Source organism: Aphis gossypii, chromosome 3, assembly GCF_020184175.1.
Source record: "Aphis gossypii isolate Hap1 chromosome 3, ASM2018417v2, whole genome shotgun sequence".
In the NCBI taxonomy this organism is placed as follows: Eukaryota; Metazoa; Arthropoda; class Insecta; order Hemiptera; family Aphididae; genus Aphis; species Aphis gossypii.
This window is the reverse complement of record NC_065532.1, coordinates 44,873,860-44,897,216: the sequence shown is the minus strand read 5'-3', so window position 1 is coordinate 44,897,216 and position 23,357 is coordinate 44,873,860. Positions and strand designations below refer to the sequence as shown.

The following is a 23,357-nucleotide window of genomic DNA, read 5'->3' as shown; positions in this document are numbered from 1 at the left end:
TCTAGTTTAAAAGAAATATTTGAAGAAATTATTATTATTGAGTTTTCATAAAAAACTAAGCATTTATATATTTTTTTGATCATATTTTATATGCTTCAGTCACAATACATATAATATATTCTTGGAATTATTATTAATGTTCCAATGTAAATAATTTAAATTATACATAGATTACATTAATACAAGATTACATAAATGTATGATCATTAATAAATTACATTAATGTTAAGTACCTATTATATAATTTTCTAAGTTTGCATTTTCAACGGCATCTATAATATTATTCTCCACAATCATATTTTTACATCCTCAACGTCATTATCTACATTTATACAGTAATAACTAATTTATATTATTAATACAATTCATGAAAATTTTTTTTTTTTAATGTATATCAAATAACACTTCATAATAACCAAACACTTAAATTGATACTTCATGTCCTTTTAACCAATTGTTATATATAAATTCAAGGTGTTCAATCTTTCTAAAGAAATTAACATTTGATGATAGAGAATCTTAGCACCTATACACATTACTTTGCGAAACTTCTCATGAGCAGTTGGGACTTTTTTCTTTATACGACATAGTTACCATAGTAGCGCTATCGGAAAGAATGGCCTCAACATTATTAAAAAGCCTGAGTTTTATTAATAATAATTTCTTGTCCATCTTTTATCACTTAAATCAGCATCAAATAAGATGTCAGTGATTGGTTTTTTAACTTAAAAAAATGTGATGACACAGAAGTCTTATGGAGTTATAAAAAATACAACTGCAGATATACTTGGAGTTGGTTGTATTTTTAAGAATATTATTTTCGTCGTTATATTCACTTTTTTTTTAAGATTGAATGCATATGGTGTTAAAAAAGCATAATAGTTTTGTAGTTTAGAAATTTAAGACATTTGAATTGGAAGTTTCTGAACTAACTTCACAACATTTTTATCGCATTCTAATACAACACATTTGAGAACAATGAATAATTTCTCCACAAAATGTTCCAAAGTGGAAAAACAAGAAATAATAGATTTTAGTTTCCCGTTGAAACTCTCTAATCTGTTGTTTGTTTTATTCATGAAATTCCGTGTCATGCAAGTCAAGCCTATAATCCATTCATCCTGTATTCCGTTTTTATTATAATACTCAATGACAGTTTCTGATGCTACAGTCTTAAAGTGTTGATATAAATTGTTATATTCTAGTTCTGACTTACAGTATATTACATCTTGAATTATTTCTTTTAAACTATCACTTTCATTAGAAGTGATATTCCATTTATCATACATAATTTCTTGACTAAAAGTTCTTAGTGGAACAAACATATGGTAAGTGCTGCATTAGGGAAGACTTACTTGATCACATTTCTTTCTTTTATGTCCGTTACATATACCTGAGTTTTAACCAAAATTGGTGTTATATGTTTTAAAAGTTTCAAAAAACCAGTGCAAGGATATTTCATCTTTATTTACTAATAAGCTTATTGCTGCAATTTCACTGTCCGTTTTCGTCCTCAATCATCAATACATATACTGGCAGTCTTAAATCAAGCAATTTCATGTTGCATTTGCAAAAACTGCCTTTTGAGAACATTATTGGAAAATGATTATTATATACTGGATACTATATAATTTAGAAGTGTTAAAAAAATTAATAAAATATTAAAATATTACTTCAAGAAATGCTTCAAATGATTCAGTCAAGAATCTGTCCTGTATAAAAAATACCATTGAGATTATTTGCCTATCTGTTGATATTTCAAGTGCAATTAAATTTTATCTCTAATTTATTTACAACCTTAACTAAATTAATATTTGAATAATGTTTTCCTTTAAAAAATAAAATAATTAAAGAAATATCAAATTTTGAAGAAAACCACTAAATAAAATTATAATTTTTTTTCTTACTGGCTATAGTATGAATGTTTGATAAGTCTTTCAAGGTAACATTTTCCCACTTTCATTCATTATTTTATGTAGTATAAATTTTTTTTAATTGCCTTTAAGTCCATCAGTTCCAATACAACAGCTTTATTTTCTTTTGATTAGAGATGAGTATATAATACCCGGGAAATTTCATGTTTGTGATATTCAGTCATTTTTGTAATGATTTTTTTATTTTAATGAACATTTAATTTTAATAAAAATCTATTATTAAAATATAAATTACTCGCCTAATGCTTTTTAGTGTGATACTCTGATCTGGCAACAAGTAATTTATAGTGTGATCCGATGCTCCATTACAGAACCATTAGAACCTGGTGTTCGGTGCTCTATAATATACTCGGGCACCAGGTGCCTAGACACAGCCTTAAATGTTGTTATATTATCTCTTTTCAGTAACTATAATATAATTAAGTACTGTAATTGTACATTATAATTTATAGACCAGTATTTTTTAAGAATAAAGATTTAAATTTTAATTGAGTTAAAATAAACTTACAAAATAAATCGTAGTCTGATAAAAAAATAAGGGAGGTTCTTATTAAAAAAAAAGAAATAAGCATTTCCAGATGCAACTTAAAAATTTCAAAAGGCTAAATTTAAATAATTACACAATTAAAGAATAAGGCAGGGTTATTATACTTGGTGATTTAACCTATTATTGTATACACACATTTCACTATCAGCAAAAACACACAGGTAGTGATCGGATTAAAAATTATTTTCTGGGAAAATCGCACTCCACCACAAGTTAAAATCATAGAAAAACTTTTATAAATTAAAATTTCTAATTTTACTAGATTCAATTCAATGATTTAATAATTATAATATCTAAAAGATTATTAGGGATTATTTTTATGTAGTTATGTACATACTATAATACAAATCAAAATATTATTTATGTTAATATTTAAAAATGATAATATAAAATACATCAAGTTATTAAAAAGTTAAACTGTTATTTTTAATATTAAATATATATAATTTGTTTTTTTAATTATCATTAAATAATGATTCTTTAACTTTTTATCATATTAAATTTTATGTTTATTTATTATATTAGGTAACTAAAAATAATAACATATTTATTCCATCACTTTTATTGAAAATAAATGAAGAGGATATTGTATTCAACAAGATTTTTGTTCTGTTCTTTTTCAGAGTAATTATTTTTTTAATGGATTTTAATTTTGCATATTTATATGTTTTGAAATAAATATAAGGAAATTAAACACCAACCGAGGTTAAATAAAAATACAAAATGTATATTTATAAGAATAAGAATATAGTTTTACTGTAAAAAAATATTTGTATACATATTATATATTCTTAGTTTGATAATTATTATGTAATAGAAAAAAAAATAGGCAAGTATATAGTTGTTTACTTTTTAATTTTTATCAACAATCTTGTCCAGTTTAGCTTTGGCCTTAGTGATTTCATCAATATTTTTCTCTATTTCTGCTTTACGAAATTCAATATCCTTTTTAATTTGTTCAACTTGTTGCCGTTGCTATTTAAAAAAATACATTTTGTTAGATAATTTTAACTAAAGTTGTTAAATTAACTAACCTTTATATAAAAATATTCTTCTTCGTTAGCAGCTTCACGTTCACCCATAGCACCACCAGCTTCTCGGATAGAACCTCCACCTCCGCCGCCTTTTCCAGCACCACTGCCCAAACTACCCAAACCATCGTTTTTGAATCTGTTGAAACTGAATTCAAATGAACAACCATTAAAAAGGAATTATTAATTGCACAATTGAATGATGAAATTGAAAATTGAATTTAAAAAGCGTCTTACCTCATTACTGATGTATTAATGGAACAGAGAGACTTTGAAGCCTTCGCCAAGTAAACGTTCATTGCACTTTTTAACGGCCTAAAATTTTAAAATATTTTGTTTTTTAAGGTGTAGAATTTCAACAATATTACGTTTTAGCATTTACGTATTAAAACAATAAATAAATCTAGATATTATTTACGGTATTCTGTACTGTTCTGTAAGTTCTGTTGTGTTTTCACTGTTTTGTAATAAAATTATTTATAAATAGGTACGTAGATACTTCAATATGATGACGACAAATTTAATTATGAACTAAAAGTAATACAACGATTAGAGTCTAAGGATGCATAAATGCATTGCGCAATATGATGAAGAATGGGACAGTCACTCGTTCGGTACTTCGGTACTTTATTTACAGGCATACTTAAAGGTAAACAAAAATAAACAGAATACACAGAATGCATTCCAAAATACCATTTGACAATAAATATTATTGTACATTTTTATTCTGTCAGCTGACTTGGCTGTATTCAGTGTTATAGCGCTATCTAGTTTAGTGTTTACATATACATCATCAAAGTTGTATTATTTTAAATTTTGTACATTTCTCTTTCGTGTTCAATTACAAAAATTAAATTTTGAATTACACTATTTGCACTCATAGACAACATAAATAAAATTTAATATATTAATATATTAATTATATAAAATTAAGAATAAGTATTAATGACAAAACAGCAACAGAATATTTATAAAGTTCCTTCGGGCTTTAATTGATATTCGATAGCCACTTTACATTTATCACGTTTCACACAACACACGAGTTCTTCGTGGCCTTGTCTGAAATGTTGTGAATTTATTTTTTCTAATATATTTCTTTTAAATTCACTTCTTTTGTGCATAATATAACAATTATTCCTTTATAAATTGTACAATAATTTCTGAATAAAGGAAAAAACAAAATAAAGTATGAAAAAAATTAATAAGTAGGTAGGTACTTTTTTTTAGATTTTATTGTTATAGACTATAGTTCTATACTACTATACTAGTTCAAATGAGCAGAAGAAAAGAAAAAACACGAATAAATATGTATTATAATCCTCGCAAGGAAAGCATATTCACATAATATGATTTCAAAACCAATTAAATTTAATATTAATTATATAGAATACTATAAAACAATAAATTTTATTTTTAAATTAATTTAAAATCTAAAAATAAGTACAATACGTAACAACAGAACTTCATTTAAGAAGTAACTAATTTTGATAGTTTTAGTATTTTACGCTCAATATTTATCTATGGTGGCTCATTATCATATGGTAATAAACAAAATAAAAATATTAGTACATTTTTGTATAATGCATGTAACTCAATAAAGAAGTTTGCTCTTATTGTAAATACTTAGGTAATCCTTTTTTAGTTTAGAGGCTAGAGCATCCTCTGTTTTTTTATTTCATTATCTTTAATCATTTGGAATATCAATGTTAAAAAGAGTTTTTGAAGCGCTACGTGACTCATGAATATTGCACAATAATTAGGCATAATGAAAAAAAAAAATCATTGTTTCATGAATCATGGTCAAACGTAGAGTACGAAATTGACATTATTTAAATAATATTTAATAATATATCATAATTTAACATAATATAACCATTGTATTATAATTATGGATGTAGAGTGTGAATCACGGTTATAGATATATTAGATATGTATATATTTTGTAAAAATATTACATTGAATTTTTATTTTATTGCGGAAAATGGCAATATTATAATATTGCCATTCAACAATATCTACGGGGGAATCGCGGAAAAAAAGGGCCACACTAGAAAAAAGGTGTCGACGTAAAAAATGTCCCACCTTTAATAGTATAGATTATAGAGACTTGATTTTAGGTGTAACCTTTTATTTGTGTAACGATTGGTAGTCGAACACATATGGATAATCGTTTCTATATAAATTAATAAATGATATAATTATAATGAAATAACAAAACAATAGTCAATAATACATAAATATACAATTATTACAATAATACAATTTACAAAATATTTTAATCGCGCCTTTTCTTATATTACCTATGGGCTATTACCTACGACTGTTGTAATATGGTAGATACCTACATAAATAATTAACTCAGTACTCTGCAGTTGCTCAGTAGTAAATCCAAAACTAACGGTTTGTTTTATATTTTGTTCTACATTTTTCTACATACCTACATACCGTATGACTATGATCTCTCAAATAATTATTAACTATTATTATGTTACCTCAAACGTGAATATATTGTTCCTATGTTCTGTTAATTAATTGTATGATAAAATAATTTAAAAAATATTATTATTTATTATTAAAAATATGTTATATGATTGTAAATCCATTGTATAATCATTAATCAACAATCAACCACAGTTTATAAAATATTTCATAATATAAGATTACAATGATAGCAGTTTTATTTTCTTGAACTTTTTTTCCGGAGTGTGTTTTTTTTTGTGTGGGGGGAGGTTTCCGTGGCCATTTTCTCCGCGATTCGCCGGTGTGACACTTGCGGAATATCCGCAGCGGTCGTTCCGCGGCAGGTTAGGTTAGGTTTTTTTCACAACATTGAAATTCATATGTTTAAATACTTCTGGACACATTACAGCAGAATTTCCGCACGGAAAAAATAAAATCGCTACATGTCGCGATTATTCCGCCGCAGATATCCCGCAAGTGTGACATCGGCCATAGGAATTTTATTTTTTCCGTGTGGAAATTCCGCTGTAATGTGTCCAGTAGTATTTAAATATATAAATTTCGATACAGCAAAAATTCAAAATCCCGCTGCGGATATTCCGCAAGTGTGACACCATCATCGAGATTGATAAAAATTCCCGTATACCGCGGTTGCAATAAAATTTTAACAATGGTGGCGGTTACCGGCAAGATTTGGATTTCATTTCGCGGACTTCTTTTATTATGATAATACATTATCTGTTAATGAGGAAAGATAAGGGAATTGGAATTTTTAATTTTACTTTTTTAGCCTCGTGTAATTTTGTCTTTTATATTTGTTACTTGTTAGTCGCTTATTTTTTACAAACAGTAACTGCTAGCTACCGATAATTATCTTGTATCCACTTTTATAGTGTGAATTTGTAGTTATTTATACTACTTAACGGAAATAGGTAATTATTGTGATTCTAATACGCATGATATGCACTCAAGTAAAAATAAAAAAATTTTAAGCTTTAAAGGAATTCAGTAATGAGAATTATAAATTCGATTCGTAGATTTCTATTTCGTTTACCTGGCAAACAATTTGGATATTACAGGTATACTTTTTTTTTTTCATCAATAAAAAATAAATATTCATTAAATAAGAATACTTCAATTTTTATAGAGCTATTCCGATATTCGTGGTTGCTGGTGCTAGTCTAGAGTATTTGATGATAACTTGGCGTCCATTTGGTGTGAATTTTTATGAAGTGTATAAGCGCAAACAAGCCAAAGAAATAGCTGCAAACAGATTAAACGAAGAAGACTAATGTCTGGAAATATATCAATTGCTACTTATATCAAATTTTCACTAATGGCCATAACCTCTATGATGTTTGGTTCACAAATTGTCCACAACCAATACAAGCCATTAGATGATTTAGAAGATTATGTTGAAAAAGAAATGGAAAAATTAAAAGCAGCCAAAGAATTAAAAACTAAATGAATTGGCAGGATTACTTAGTGATATTTACTTAGTTATTTGTGATAATTATATACTAATGAGTGATAATGAAAAATAAAATTGATTTAATTAAAATCATATTAAGTACTACGGTCTTAGAATAATTCAATGTAATATAATTTATTCATATTATGCAATACGCTAGTCTTTTTTATTCTTAGGATTGGTTGTATTATTATTTCAAAAAAAAAAAATTGTTTTTATGCTTTAGGTTGGAAAATTTAATACAAGATTTCTAATGAGCAATTAATACTGAAACCATAACATCTAGAGTATATAAAGCCAATTAATTTCTACAGACATTTTAAATTTGGATGAAATTACATATTTAACGATGACATTTTAGATTTTTACTTTAAAATGTTAACTGTTTTTACTGGTTTATAGTACTTATTTACAGAAAGATGTTAATACATTATGAATCATAAGTTGAAAGAATATGTTATAAATGTATATTACAATAATAAAATATTATTAATTTAATAAATGGAATATTTTTGAAAATATTTATATCAACGATCAACCTACTGTAATACTAAAAGTAAAATAAATAACTAATAGGCAAAAATCAAAAAACATGAAATGTACTTACTAATTAAGGTTGATAGACCGATTCCCTTCAAAATCAATGATTTGAATAACAAAGTCTATGTCATTGAATTCAAATATAAGTTTTAAGTGTTTAAACAAATTCATAATAGTGACTCGCTCTATGCGTAATGTGCACCAGAACAGTATCCACTCGCCTACTTTTTTTAAATTGTTTATAATATTAAACCCAAATTAGTATGGCCAATTTTAAGTTAAGAAATTTAATGGAATAAAATCTTGCTAACTTGGACAGTAGTCAGTGAGATGTTAGGAACATTACAGGATGAATAAAATATTATTATTATAGGTTTCCTATAATATGTAAATCTCAAAATACTTGTTAGTTATCAATGAGTAGTCAATTTATGACACCGTAAACGACCTGGAAATCAATTTCATACTGATTTAATTGTCACATCAAGTCCTAGTTTTATTAATGATATTTATGTTTTGTTAAAAAGTTATTGCTGATTAATTATTGTGCAGGATTAAAATTTGTTGGAAATTCATGTTTTTTGTTCGATGATGACTACATAACTGAGGTAGGTACTTCATAATATTATGTATGGCACCTGCTGTTATACCTATTTTACAGCATTAATTTTACCAAACATTGTTCTATATAATTAGGGAATTTCACATGAATTCCATATAATGCATAAAATTTCGTACCTTTTTTATCTGCAGTACATGCATCTTATAACATCGAAACATGAGAAATGTAAGTGGTGGGCGTCAACTAAACCTGTGGTCGGGGAAAACTTTTTTGGGAGGGATCAACTAGACCAGTACAAAAAAAATAAATATAAAATATTTTATTCATTAATTAAGATGAATATTAAATAACCAGTGGCATACACAGAATTAGTTTATAGGGGAGGTTTCATTTATATACATACATATATATATAAATTGTTATTAATGTAATATTCCATAAAAGAAATCATATATGTCTTACTTAGAGGGGGTTGGAACAGTAGGATTAAACCCCTAAGCTCCACCCGTCAGTAAGCCACTGTAAACAACTAAAATGCACTTACCTCTAATTGTGTTACTGATCAATGAATAACAATTACATAATCTATTTTTTTTTATTTACTTTTTTTTTTCATTATAAATAATATTTAATTATTATTTTTGATATTCATACAAATATCATAGCTCATGATTGTATGAGCAATACAATACAAAGGTATTTATAGTTTTACAGTATTTAATAAGCCTAGTTCTAGAAAAAGGCTTAACATCTCAACAGTTTAAATCTACCCTTACAGACCTATGAATGCAGTTTTAAACTGTGCGTGTAAAATTTAGTATGACAAAAAATTCAAATTCAACTAATTTTAAAAGATGGTGAACAAACAATTGACTAAAGATATATGAAATGAATAAAACAAATAAATCAAGATTATCTGTTTCTATCAATACATACAATTGTAGTACTTAAAATTGATTTAGTAAAACAATGGGTAATAAGTTTATATTGAGATCAATGTTTTTACCAATCATAAGTTTAGGAGAAAAAAACAAAAAAATATCTCATACACAAATATAACTACATATACATGTTACTTTCTGACTTAAATTGGTCTGCAAGGGCGAGAATAGTCAAGGTTTTACATTATTTATACTATGTATAATTATTTTATAATTTACTTATGTATAAACCTTAATTTACAGATTAATAGGGATGCCCTTATATATATATTTATATAAATTTACAGCGAGCTTAATTTTATTTTAACATTCTAATATGACAAAAAAAAAAAAAAAAAACTCACAACCGTTAATATCTAATTTGTTTTATCTTGATTATTTTTTCTCATAAGAAAATTTCTGTAAAAAAAATTCCAATACATGGATAGTTTTCTCAAAATTTACTTATAAAGTACAGCTATAGTTACATAATGATTTCATTTTTGTAGAAATTTCGTCCATTTCAAAAGGAATTAAAAATGTAAGTTACTTTCAAATTATGGAAGACTATACCTACAACTTTATTAATACTATACTTATGACACAGTTGTCAGACATTGGACGGAGGTAAACTGTGCCAGTGGAGTCTATCGGATTGGTTGTGGTTCATTAGCAGAAGCTGCTGCTGCAGTAGTTGGATCATACTCCATGACTTCTTGATAGATAAGTTCTTTCCATTGATCAACGGTATGTTCACGTTCATCTACTGAATGGTCCCATGGTCCTGGTGCTGGTGCATTTACTTCACTTTCATCATACCAAACATTTATATATGGATGTAGCAATGCATCGTCCACAGATATACGCTTTTCTGGATCGATAACCAGCATTCGAGACAAAAGGTCACGAGCTTGGCTTGCTATATTACACAAGAATATTATATCAGTTAAATTTAGTTTAAAATTTATTAAGTGAAAAATAAGCTGTAAATTAGAGTTAATTCTTTCAATATTATAAAATTAATAATATTACCTTTAAGTTTATTATGTTCAGACGAATCTGACGGAAATAGTACGTCAGGAAATAATCGATCAAATGAATAACCTGGATAACGAGGTCTATTTTCAACATAATTTCTAACAGTTGGTTGTAATCTTCTCATAAATTCTTGTGAAGGTGTGCCCAGTTGTTCTATAATTAAAAAATATATTTAATTTATATTATTATTAGGGTAAGTACTATTTTAAATTTAACTGATGAAAATATTTTAACCTACCTATAATTTTATTCCATTGATCTATATGATCAGTTCCAGGAAATAAAACGCCACCTCTTATCATCTCACCCATAATACAACCTACTGACCAAATGTCAACATTTTCCTTATAACCCATACCTAAAATTACCTAAAACAGAATCATGAATACAATTTAATTAGTATTAATTATTTTATGATTTATAATAATACAATATTACCTCTGGAGCACGATAGTATCTAGTAACAACATATGGCGTCATCATAAATGTGGTTCCAGCTGTTCGAGCTAATCCAAAATCCAAAATCTTTAATGTGCAGTCAGATTTTACAACAATATTACTAGGTTTAAGGTCCTAAAATAAATATATATTATTAAAATCAAAGCCATTAATCAAAAATGGTATTAAATATTTACAACTTTATAATACTAACTCTATGAATAATTCCTGCTGAATGTAAATGTTTAATACCACATAACATTTGATATAAAAGATATGACATTCGTTCATGATCAAGATCCATTTGGATCACCTGGCATAGATTAGCATCCATCAGTTCCATTACCAAGTACACATCTTGAAAATCATCTAATGTCCTTTGTGGCGTGAAGGCATTTAGTAAACCAATAATCTAATTAAAAATATTTTATTCTCATTAATCGTTTATGGCTATAATTAATTGAATTAATTGAAAAGTCTAGTATTAATATTCGGATATCAGCAATTATTTCTTTTTGAACTGAGTTATTACATTTTCTGATAATGAATAACATTGGTGACATAACCAAGTATCTCAGTCCATTAGATAATCTAATATCTGTCTGGTATACAGAGTTTGGTACAATAAAATCAAGTATTTTTTTAATTTTATACTTCCTGAAAAATGTATAAAGATAACCATTTCTTACACCAGACCTTTCAATTATTTTTATTTTATTTTATTTTTGATACATACATTTTTATGATTTACTAATTTCATAAGTTTGAACTCTCTATATGCTCTTTTTGCATGTGTTACATTTTGAAAGGGTCTAGATAGTTTTTTAATTGCAACGCTTTGTTGAGTAATAGTGTCCATAGCAGCACTAGAGAAAATAAAAAAATTAGATAAATCTAGTACTAGTAAAATTGTCTTAGTACTTACACCACCATGCCCTGAGCACCTAAACCTTTGGGCACAAGATCAACATATCGTCTGGGAACTGAAAATTCAGTGTCACCAAATACTAAAGTGTAGAACATATCAGCTAATTCAGTCATAGTGTCTGGTTTATTTTGAGGTCTTTGAACAAACCTTGATTGTGTTCCGAGCATTTTGTGGACAATCTCAAATTCAACTTTACCAAACACAAAAAAAAAAAAAAAAATAGTGCAACTACAGAAAAATAAATGCATATAATATAAAATTATAACGATACATTCATGCTATTCATGCTTAAAATAAAAAAAAATTTAAATAATAATTTTTAATATATACCAACTACAGCATCTAACTTCACATATAGCACAAATTACATGGAAATTCACTGATTAAGTAATATATTTAATCACAATATCAATACAATTTCAGTTAAATAAAATATTTTAACTTAACTGTCTTAACTTATACTAAATTGAAAATAAATCTCATGGAGTTATTAATAATCAATAATTATTTAATGTATAATTTATTTTAAAACCAATTTAAATACCTTTTAAAATTTAATAGAGTTAATTTAATTTTTGGCTAAAAAATATATAAGTTTAATCAATTATAATAATAAATATCTAAACCCAATATTTATAAAAGCATAAAAGCATTTATACGTTATGGTATATAAAATGTAATTTTTATGTTTTACATATAAAAATTCTATACCAAAATACTACTTGATATATAGCAGTTATTGATATTATATATTATATTTTATGAACTGTGAAGGACATAAATATATGGCTAATCTTTAAGCATGATACTTTGATTTTAATATAAAGATACCCAAAACTTACAACTATAAACAAAAACTAATAAATAATAATTAATAAATCATATTTACTACACAATACAAGAATAAACATGCCATACCTATTTGAAATTTACTAAAATATGCTTACCAAACTATGCCTTGTGCTCCAGATCCAATTGGTTTTAAATTTTGATACCGTTTCAAAATAGTGAACTTTGTATCGCCCACCTCCACTGTAAAGAAAATGGAGGAGGACACTCTAGATGTCATCCTAGGATTAATATGAGGCATACGACTGAATTTTTGTTCTTAGGAGCCAAAATGATCAGTATATTATGTAATACAGATGTAGTTTTTTACTCAATGTAGCTGAATTTTGTTTACTTATTTAAATAAGCTTAGGATTTGTAACTGAAACAAATACATACAAATATATTACTCAAAATAAAAAAGTGCGGTTCTCATTTGATAAACAGAAGTTTATATCTTCTCAGAATGTTTCTCAAGCATAAAAATCCAAAGAATTTTAAAATATTATTTTAATTGGTATAATTAAAACTTCAAAAAAATCAAATCTAAAGTAATTGTATAATTGAAAAAAAAAGGGGTGAGCATATGCTTGGTGAATCAGCCTGTAAATTATTTTATTTTTTCTTATATTTTTAATGGTTACAAATTTTTTTTAACTATCACTGATAAATTTAGTATTTGGCATAAAGTGTACTTAAAACACTGTATATTAATACTATCATGAAAAACTATAAGACACAGTGAAGAATTTCAAAGAAAATCATTAATTTTTTTTTTTTTAATTTCTATTTCTTATTACCTAATATTAACTTGCTCAGAATAACATTTAAAAAAAACTAATCAACAGTAGGTTTTTTAAAAATTTCATCGTCAAAGGTCACAATTTACTACAATAATATTATTATTACTATTATTTTCTGCCTTAATCTTTTTTTGATTTTATTGAGTTATATTCATGTATGCCAGGTGTATGAAATAGTAAGCTCATAGGTGAACTCATCCTTTATGTTCAAGGAGTGCAAATATTTATTTTATTTTTTTTATTATAAAAATATTATTATTATTAAATATACTCTACTATATTTTATATTGCTATGTAGTCACATAAATACATAATACACTTATTAAAAAAAAAAAAAATACAAATTTTCAAACTAGGTAGAGTTATATTATATTATTATATATGACTATAACTTATTCAGCTCAGAATCTAAAATTGTCACATGCAAAGAACTTTTTTTTTATTTAAGGGTGCCACCACATTATTTACTCTCTGACTTCTATGAGTAAACTACCTATTGTATATATCTGCAGTGGTGTATTAAATATATATATACCGTGTAGATTTAAAAAAAAAAACAACAAATGAAACTAATAACATAAAGTTTATTGTTAAACTTCATGAATAATAACTTAGCTAATTATAATGATTTATTTGAAAATTGTCAGTTATTACATTGTTGTCTTAATGAAGTTAAGTAATGACACTACACACTAGTTTAATAAATTATAAACATTAAAGTTATAGTATTAAAATTGGTATTAAATGTATATAAATATTTGAATTCTCAGAATAATTTTTAACTATAATTTATAGACCAGACAACCCCCCTCGCAGGCTCAAACGTAATTGGAATCGAGATCTTCTTAAGTGATCGTAAATCCAAATAAAAGTTAGTAGGTTTCACCAATGGGTGACTTCCTTAAAAGCTGTTGTTTTTTTTTTTAAATATTATATTATGTCTTATATCTAAATTACTAAATGTGCATGTTTGTACAGATTGTTTTTTTTTTTAAAAATAAAGAAAAAAAAAACTATAATTTATAAAAAAAAAACGCAATCGATATATTATTATATTATTAGTAGTGTTACCTAGTACACCGTCATATGGATTTTTTACCTACACTTGTTAATATATTTACTCACTTAAATATTAACTATTTGGCATGAGCAAATATTTGCGATATTTTATGTGTAAGGTGTAAGACTTAAAGCATCATGCACTATTGTGTTATAGACTATAGTTATATAGGGCATATATTTTACACAAATAATATATTAAGTCTTTAAATAGAGATAAGATTATAGACAATTTTAATCTATTTATAAGACGGAAAGTACGTAATAAATAAATATATAATTTATTGAGTCTATATTGAATATTATAATGTATAAATAGATTTTTAGTTCAAGCAAATAATCAGTAAAAATTTGGTTTTTAAAATAATTATTTTAAGAACAATAAGACTACCCATATATTTCGATTTAAATTATTATTATACCAACTTTCCTGGTAATTGCAACAAAAAAGAAAATTGAAAGAATAACATTTTTCTCGTTTCGTTAAGAAGGAAGTTAACGTTAGTACGTAGAACTTTGGGAACACTTTGCTTTTAAAAATATGTTTATTTATAATATACAAATAGAGAGAACATTTAAATGTTATAATTACAAAATAGAAAATAGAAACCCGGATTTTATAGATCAAGTAAATGATAAGTTTATTAGAGACAAGTACAGTATTTAAATATCTTTGCTATACTGACAAATGTTATAATAATTGTTAATTATACTCAATAAGTTATTTATTATTCAATACGATAATACTGATAAATAAAAAATTTTAAAAATAAAAAAAAAATATTTACTACACGTTATTTCAATACAGCTATATATGATATAATATTTATTTATTTGTATATAATATATTATATTATAACAGGCAAAAAAATAATGCGTAGGAGTATGGTTAGGGTGTGACTACTGTACGCATTTGTATACACACAACAGAAAGGATCAATACAAAGTCAGAATATGGCTCCTCCCATCAATTTCCAGACTTTAAGAGCCTTATTACGTTTTCATTACTTTATTAGCATCAAGAAATTGATATAGTGGTTGATATAATTATGGGATAGTAATAAACATATAAAACAACAATACAAATAATAAAATATTATTAAAATAGTAATGATCGATAAGTTATTGGCTATGTAGGAAGTGAATGTTCATAGATATAGAAATTTATTTAGAATTTGTTCTGAATTGTTTTGTGTTAGATTTAATGACAATTATTATAAATTATTAAAAATAAACCTAAACCTTACTTTTGTACGTTTACAATTATATGGTAGTAATAGTATAATAGGAAGATATCCCCTATAACGTTTTATATCAGTTTTTATAATCCCAAAAAATATCAAAGTTAACACAGAAGTTAGAACTGAACTAAAATTGTTACGATTCATGAGTAAATAAACTCGTATTTAGTAGTTTAAAAACTTAAAAATTATAAAAAAAAAATTTGCAAATAAAATAATAATATAATGTATAAAATATTATAACTTACAGCGATGTAAAAATGAGAACAGCAATAATCGAAGTAATAATATTAACAGATTAAAAATAATAATAATATAGCTTTTAAGATATAATGAAAGTGATGGAACGTAATTCGAATTAATGTCGTAGCTATCTTCTATAAAAAGTTCTGACTTTTAAATACAGTACCCCTCAACTTTAAATATTTATATAATTCTAAATACATTTTTAACAATACAAATTAAAACTGGGATTAAAACACTATATACATAAGAAAACCCATTCTGTGTAATAAAAAATAACCAGAAGGTGGGTTGAAATATCAAAAAATAAATTTATCCGAAGGATAAAAATTAAATCATACCTATTAAATAATAATTTTCAACTAATTAAATTTAAGATTACATTATTTGTAAAAAATTATGTTTTGGTTTTTACAAAAATGTTTATAATTCTTCTAGGATATGAAAAATTTAATAAATTTTAAATTAAAATAGAACTGTTTAAAATGAAAAACCAGGGAAATCATTCATTAGGGAGAATGCCCTAAAATTTTCCTGAATGGAGCATGTATTATTAAGGCAAGGAAGTAACTATCGTTTAGGAAAATTTATAAATTAACGAATGTTAGTGAAAAAAAAAATGGCGTGTGCCACATGTGTGTCGCTAATAATTGTGAATTTGTAAGTAGGTATGTAACCAGTGTACATTATAAGGAAAGTAATATGCGTTTATACAATAACTTTTATAATATTTATAATATTTACTACTTATTTTTAACCATACTAACTGAGAATCTTAATTCTCAAAAATAGGAAGGAAAACTTATTAGTCTATGTAAATTTCAGGTAAATTACAAACATATATAAAATTATCTAAATGGAAACCGTCCGTATTATGTAGATTTTGTATGTACCTCGTCATTGGGTAGGTCACAATAATATATCTGGTAATTCAACAAAAATATAAAATACAGAGTGCGGCATAAGTCGGTTCCCCAATTAACACAACAAATTAAATATGTATATTGTATATAGATTTATTAGATATTATAATAATAAATTAATTATTAATTACAATAATAAGCAGTTTTGCGATAACAGCGGGAACCGACTTATGCCGCACTCTGTATATTATATCAGAACTAATGTTACAGAAATATTCTAATTTTCGACATTCTTAATTTTGGTTAATTTTCTCCATTATCAAAAATTGAACTGTGCTTAGTTTTAACTCCCCAAAAAACCAATTAGATTCAAATTAGAACAAAAAAATTAAACCTGCGAAGTTGAAAGTTGTAGCTCTAAAACGTCTATGTCCACATACACAGTAGAGAAGTTTAAACCATTAAATAATTTTTCTATTAAATGAGTTAATTTTTTAGTTATTATCATTTATAGTTTAATTACTACATTTTATAAAACCTAGTTAAAAATTAATTTAATTTATATAATAATAGAAATAATTTGTATCGGGAAAATTAATAGATTTGTAATAGATTTTTTGAAAAACGGTAATGGGTAAAAATGTAAAATAAACCTAAAACTTTTAGATTAAAAACGTATTTCCTTACTTAAAACAAAAATCTATACTTGACCACGTTTACTAAAGACATTTGTGTGGCTGAATCGAGAAAAAAATGTTTTTGTTACTGTTTAATTTAACTTCAGATATTAAAAATAATATCATACAAGTATTGAAGTATATTATTGTACATACATATGATATACATCTCGTGTAAAACTTGTATACTTATGCATCTTTTTGAAGTTTGTTAAGAACCTTATCATTTGCTGTATATATATAATCACGGCAATCAATAATTTATTTTCATGAATTATAATTAATACATATTATACGGGTCAGGTAATATAATAAACTATAATAAAAACTTCTCCCACAAAAAAAAAAAAAATAAATAAAAAATTACGTAAAAAAATATGGCGGCTTAAGAATAATATTTAAAATTTGTTTACATTTTTAAATGAATTTGTGTGAAAATTATAATCACTATTACCAGTTGACTATTTTAAATAAAACGTTACAATTTTACAAGATGCTGCACCCCCTCAAATTGTATTTATCTAATTAACATAGCAAATATACGTTTAATAAAACCAAGTCAATGTTATTGCCTATTAAAAAATACTTATTAGCTATAATATTACGGTGAATTAACCTATTATTATCACACTTAAAGCTTAAAGATAAGATTATAATATTTTGTTATCTATTGTTAATTTTATATGATAATTTAAGTTTTTACGGAGTTATGATCAAATAAAACACAAAAATATAAAAATAGTTATAACTTGCTTAAAAATTAAAATATCGACCAGATAATATTCTTAGTTTGTTCATAGGTCATATTATACTTTAACATTAAAGCTATCGACACAAAATCGGTTTTACTGAACGTATATTTTATAATATGATACATGTTTTTAAGATGGAGACAAGACATACCAGTGTAGTAAATTCGTAACATGCCAAATTCTATGGTCTAATCTAACATTTGAAGATTCCTTCGAGTTGGGTAAATTGAAATCTTTAATCAAAATTTAAAGATATTTTAATCAAGGGCCCCAAATGGGATAGTTTTTATATTTTATTTTCAAAATAAGTTTTAAGAATTTAAAATATTAGAAAAAATTTATAATTTTAAAATGTTCATAACCTGGTTAAAAATTAGAATACCATCATAGAGGGGGAGGTGGCTGAATAACATTTTTACTTTTAAATTTTATAAAAGATTAATTTACTCAAACATTAAAAATCACAGTAAAATAGACTATTTCAACAATAAAATATGCTATGCTGTGTGTTTATAAGAATTAAACAACACATGGGATAGTATTACACCCTTTTAATCACTTTAATGCACTTCATTTAAGTTTTAGGCATTATTTTTAAATATTTACATAATTTATTATTTTAATAAACTATTTAAGAATTTGAATAAGCTAAGTAAAATAACTTACTATGTATCACTAATGAAATTGGTAAAATATGTATAAAAACATAATTTAGATTATACATTTATAGGTACATTTACATAATATGATATATAACAAATAGATATTTGTGGGGATATTTGTATTTGCAAGGCTGGGCAAGTTAATGATTTTTTTTAACTTGTTAAGTTAAGTTAATATGCATCAATAAGAAAAAGTTAAAAGTTAAAAGTTAATAAAATTTTTGGTTAACTCAGTTAAGTTAAAAGTTAATACATATATTTTTTTAATTTTTTAATAAATTAAAAGTTAAAAACAAGTTATTTTTTTATATGTTAGCTTAGGTTAGATTTATTTATAATTTAATTATTTATAAAATAACGTAATTTAGATTTTATTAAAACTAACTCGTTATTTATTAAGTTAATATCAATAAACATCAATTAAGTTAAAAATTAAGTTAATGAAAATTAAATTCAAAAAAGTTAAGTTAAAAAGTTAAAATTAACTTAACTTTTAACTTAACTTTAACTTTTTAACTCGTTTATGCCCAGGCTTGTGTATTTGTAATTTGTATGACACTTTAAATAAAGAATGAACATTATCAGCTAATAATCATAAAACCTAACTATAAAAACATAAAATTGTTTGTTTTAAATGTTTTAACACTTATATATTACAACAAGTCACTATAATAATTTTCAAACCAAGGATTGGCCACATTCTATAATCAAAAATATATTGCCAGTTGCAATTAATCTCAAACACAAAAGCATCTGTAATTTTACTGTAATATTGAATTTACTGCCTTTATAAGTGTTAAGAATACTTATTGTTAAAACTTGTATATTAAATCTATATAAATTTGGTATCAATAAAATATTTTACTGAAGTATGTTACTTCTTGGAATGATAGACCATTGATACATTGAACTATTTAATTGTATATTTTTTCCACAAACCAACATAAATATATTTATGGACAGTGGTAGACTCATACATAGGAATTTTCATTGGGAGGGGATACCTCAAAAAACTAGCTAATTTTCGTAAAAAAAAAACAATTTTTTTATTATCAGTATAATGTATAAAGAATATATATAAAAATCATAGGTGGGTACATTTCCCATATCCCCCCTGTGTTTACGCCCATAATTGTGGGCAAGGTATATGAAGATTAGTAGATAAGTTTTATATGATTGTATGTAATAATATACACTTAGATCATTTTCAATTAATATTATTATATATTTAAAAAAATATTTAATCAACAAATTATACTTTTAAAAATAATAATTAACTGGAAAATATAATAAAAATGAAGATGTGCTGGTGCAGAATAAACACAATATTTGAATTACCTATTAAAAAGTACTAATATAATGAATAGATTAGAAATAAATACATTGGTATATATAATGAGACCATAATTTTTTTCTTCAAAGTAAGACACCTATACATTTTAATAAAAAAACCATATAATTTTGCGTAAAATAACAAATTTATATACATAATATTTTTTAGATCCACATAATCTACTTTAAAATAGCCTGGGTTTTAATGTATGAATGGAACTCTTGACATGATTTTTTTTATTGTGATTTGTGATCAATAACCTACCATATACCTACCAAAAGTCGACTTTTTTTTAAAGTGGGACGTATAGTCACATTAGATATATATCAAATCATAATTGTGGATATTGAAATAATCCAATGATTAGAACACCAAATTAAATAATCACCTACATTGTGTAATTCAGGATGGTTATGAATCTTAATTTAATAAAATATGGTTACCTATAATAGTTGTTTAAAATGTTAATAATAAAAAAAAAAACAGTAAGAAGAAATAATCTTCCATGAATATACTGGTGAATAGGAAATACATATAACACTTGCATAATATTAGATAACAATTGACAAATAATAATAATAACATAACAATGTATGACAAAATAAGAAAATACATGGGGAAAAATAATATGTTTGATTCATATATATGATGTTATTATACATCATAATATATCATGTACTTAGAGTGAAGTAAAACTAGATTTTGAAATTCTTGAGTTTCTTTTTAAGTTTATTAAAGCCAATTTAATTTAACAATACTAGTTATAATTTTTTTTCAATAATATACTAAAAGTATATAATAGATAAAATAATGTAATTGACTATTGATCCAGATATAAAACCAGGATATCTTCAAGAAATTAACTAACAGACCACTTTTATTTAATTTTTAAGATCTTAGTGCAGTAGGATTGAATATTGATACTAATATACTAAGAAGAGAGCTGGGGATTGAGTCAAAATTTAAATTATGAGTGAATATACTATTCAAAATTTATATAATCATTAGGTATAAGGAATAAAGTAGGTACCTAGCTAGATAAAATATCATATAACCTAAAATCAGCAACTATAATTTTAAATACAAGATAAAAAGAACATGTTACTGAATACATATAATTTTTATAAATGTACAGGTTAGTACATTTTGTAAGTCAATTTCATAAAATGTTGAGCTATTCAAATACCTATTTAGGTATGTAAAAAACTAAATTTCAACAAGGCTTCAGGTTTAACTTAAATAATACACTGTAAAGTTTGTCAAAAACTTAATCAGCTATGGCTAATAATTTAATCCTTGATTATATTAACAACCACCCAAATAATTTTCAGTTTTAATATTTAACAATAGGTATTAGTACTATTACTACCTATTTGTTCTTATTTAATACCAGAATTATATTTCTTTAAATGAGAAATTAAAATAAATTGTAAAAAAAAAAAATTAAAAAATTAGCTTAATAAGTCAATAAAATTAAAAAAAAGGAATTAAATTCAAATAAATATATATTAATAATAAATAAATACCAAATACCTCAAATTTTGATTAATTCAGTATTCAGAATATCCAAATGATTGATGGTGATTACTGATAACAGTTCTATACAAAAACACCTTTTATAAAAGGTAATAATTAATAAATTGTTAGTTCACTCATTGAAACATTAATTATTTTGGTTGAATCTCTTATATACAAAAACTATTCCGTGGTTTAGGCAGACTCGAATTTTTAGTTTTTTAGCAAAAAAATATAGAAATTTTCTCAGCAACAATTCATCACCGACTGACCGACAAACACAGATGACCCATCTAAATATCAGTGCAACCAACACAATGTAATTAAGACTTCTTCCATGAACTTTTAAATTATTCCATGATATTTCAAATAAAAATATTTTAATTTTTTTAAAAATATATTCATATTTTCATAATGTTAATATTTATGTTTAAAAAATGTTTTATCTACTTTAAAAATAACAATATGTATATGCTTATTTTAAACTGTAAAATAATTCTGTAAGCAAGTCTAGTATAAACATACTTATAATATAAATAATGTTATACCTTTATACATTTATACCATATTATAGTAATTACTAATTAGTAAGTATGTTTATTTTAATACAAGATCCCACATATGACATATGTTGTTCTTATATTTGTATAAAAATGTTAAAATACATAATCATAATTTGTCTTGATTGCATGAAGTAGAATTTTAACAAAATATTATAATTTAGAAATCCATAAAAACTCTTTTTTATATCAAAATGTTGAAAATTTAAGATATAATTTCTCATAAGTAGTAATAATTAAGCAATTATTTTTTACAGACGTTTTTAGTAGAAATTGATAGTATTTAAATGACAAGTAAAATATTGTTTTTCTTTAATTAAAAAACATTTATAAAATTTTTTACTGATTTACGGTAGAACCTATATAAATATAATATGGTATAAATATATATTATTTTAATAATCACACGTCTACTAACAATAAAGGTAATAAATGCAATATTTTTGGAAAAAAATTTATTATATAATAATATTAAAACATTTAAAACTAAAATAAATAACTAAGAAATAATTTGTCATGAAATATACTTCATTGTATAAGCTGGCAGATCAGCTCAGTTTCAGTCTCCACTCAGAATCATCTTTTTAATAAAATGATATAGGTACAATTGAAATTTAAATCAAATTTAATACATCAATAATAATAATTGTAATCCACTCATGCTCGGCTACCAGGTTTACTGTGTAATGTATACAGCAGAACAGTACTCATAACTTTTTTTTGTCTTATTTTTTTTTTCTTTGTATATCATATGCCGTCGATAAAATGCTTCTATTAATTTTTTATAGATCACTTATGCTTTGTCTCATAAATAACATATTATAAGACTAATTACTTATTAGTTATTTCTATAAATGATTAAAATTTAATATATATTAATTAACTATATCTTAAATCATGTTCACTATTAACACAAAAGACTGCAATATTCTTATATCTGAAAGATAAATTA

At 24.6% G+C, this 23,357-nt stretch overlaps 3 protein-coding genes and 1 pseudogene across 5 annotated transcripts; 1 reads left to right on the top strand and 3 right to left on the bottom strand.

The window, feature by feature from the left end:
• Positions 1-423: 423 nt before the first annotated feature.
• Positions 424-2,014, bottom strand: LOC114128365 (uncharacterized; annotated as a pseudogene).
• Positions 2,015-3,207: 1,193 nt separating this feature from the next.
• Positions 3,208-4,126, bottom strand: LOC114128356 (ATPase inhibitor, mitochondrial-like). Of its 2 annotated transcripts, none has more exons than XM_027992857.2 (4): positions 3,895-4,126; positions 3,750-3,827; positions 3,516-3,660; positions 3,208-3,456 (listed from the first exon to the last, which is right to left on the bottom strand). In XM_027992857.2, the coding sequence occupies exons 2-4, from the start codon at positions 3,809-3,811 to the stop codon at positions 3,334-3,336; spliced, it is 330 nt and encodes a 109-aa protein (XP_027848658.1). In that variant the 5' UTR covers positions 3,812-3,827; positions 3,895-4,126; the 3' UTR covers positions 3,208-3,333. The 2 variants fall into 2 exon arrangements, with proteins under 2 accessions (XP_027848658.1, XP_027848657.1); XM_027992856.2 differs by having other exon boundaries at positions 3,931-4,126.
• Positions 4,127-7,125: 2,999 nt separating this feature from the next.
• On the top strand, positions 7,126-7,595 carry LOC114128353 (uncharacterized). Its single transcript, XM_027992851.2, has one exon. The coding sequence runs from the start codon at positions 7,264-7,266 to the stop codon at positions 7,438-7,440; it is 177 nt and encodes a 58-aa protein (XP_027848652.2). The 5' UTR covers positions 7,126-7,263; the 3' UTR covers positions 7,441-7,595.
• Positions 7,596-9,126: 1,531 nt separating this feature from the next.
• On the bottom strand, positions 9,127-22,121 carry LOC114128352 (stress-activated protein kinase JNK). Of its 2 annotated transcripts, none has more exons than XM_027992850.2 (8): positions 21,864-22,121; positions 12,817-13,079; positions 11,678-11,807; positions 11,156-11,353; positions 10,942-11,076; positions 10,742-10,871; positions 10,498-10,656; positions 9,127-10,384 (listed from the first exon to the last, which is right to left on the bottom strand). In XM_027992850.2, the coding sequence occupies exons 2-8, from the start codon at positions 12,957-12,959 to the stop codon at positions 10,113-10,115; spliced, it is 1,167 nt and encodes a 388-aa protein (XP_027848651.1). In that variant the 5' UTR covers positions 12,960-13,079; positions 21,864-22,121; the 3' UTR covers positions 9,127-10,112. The 2 variants fall into 2 exon arrangements, with proteins under 2 accessions (XP_027848651.1, XP_050058976.1); XM_050203019.1 differs by lacking the exon at positions 21,864-22,121 and adding an exon at positions 11,867-12,059 and having other exon boundaries at positions 12,817-12,964.
• Between the last annotated feature and the right edge of the window lie 1,236 nt (positions 22,122-23,357).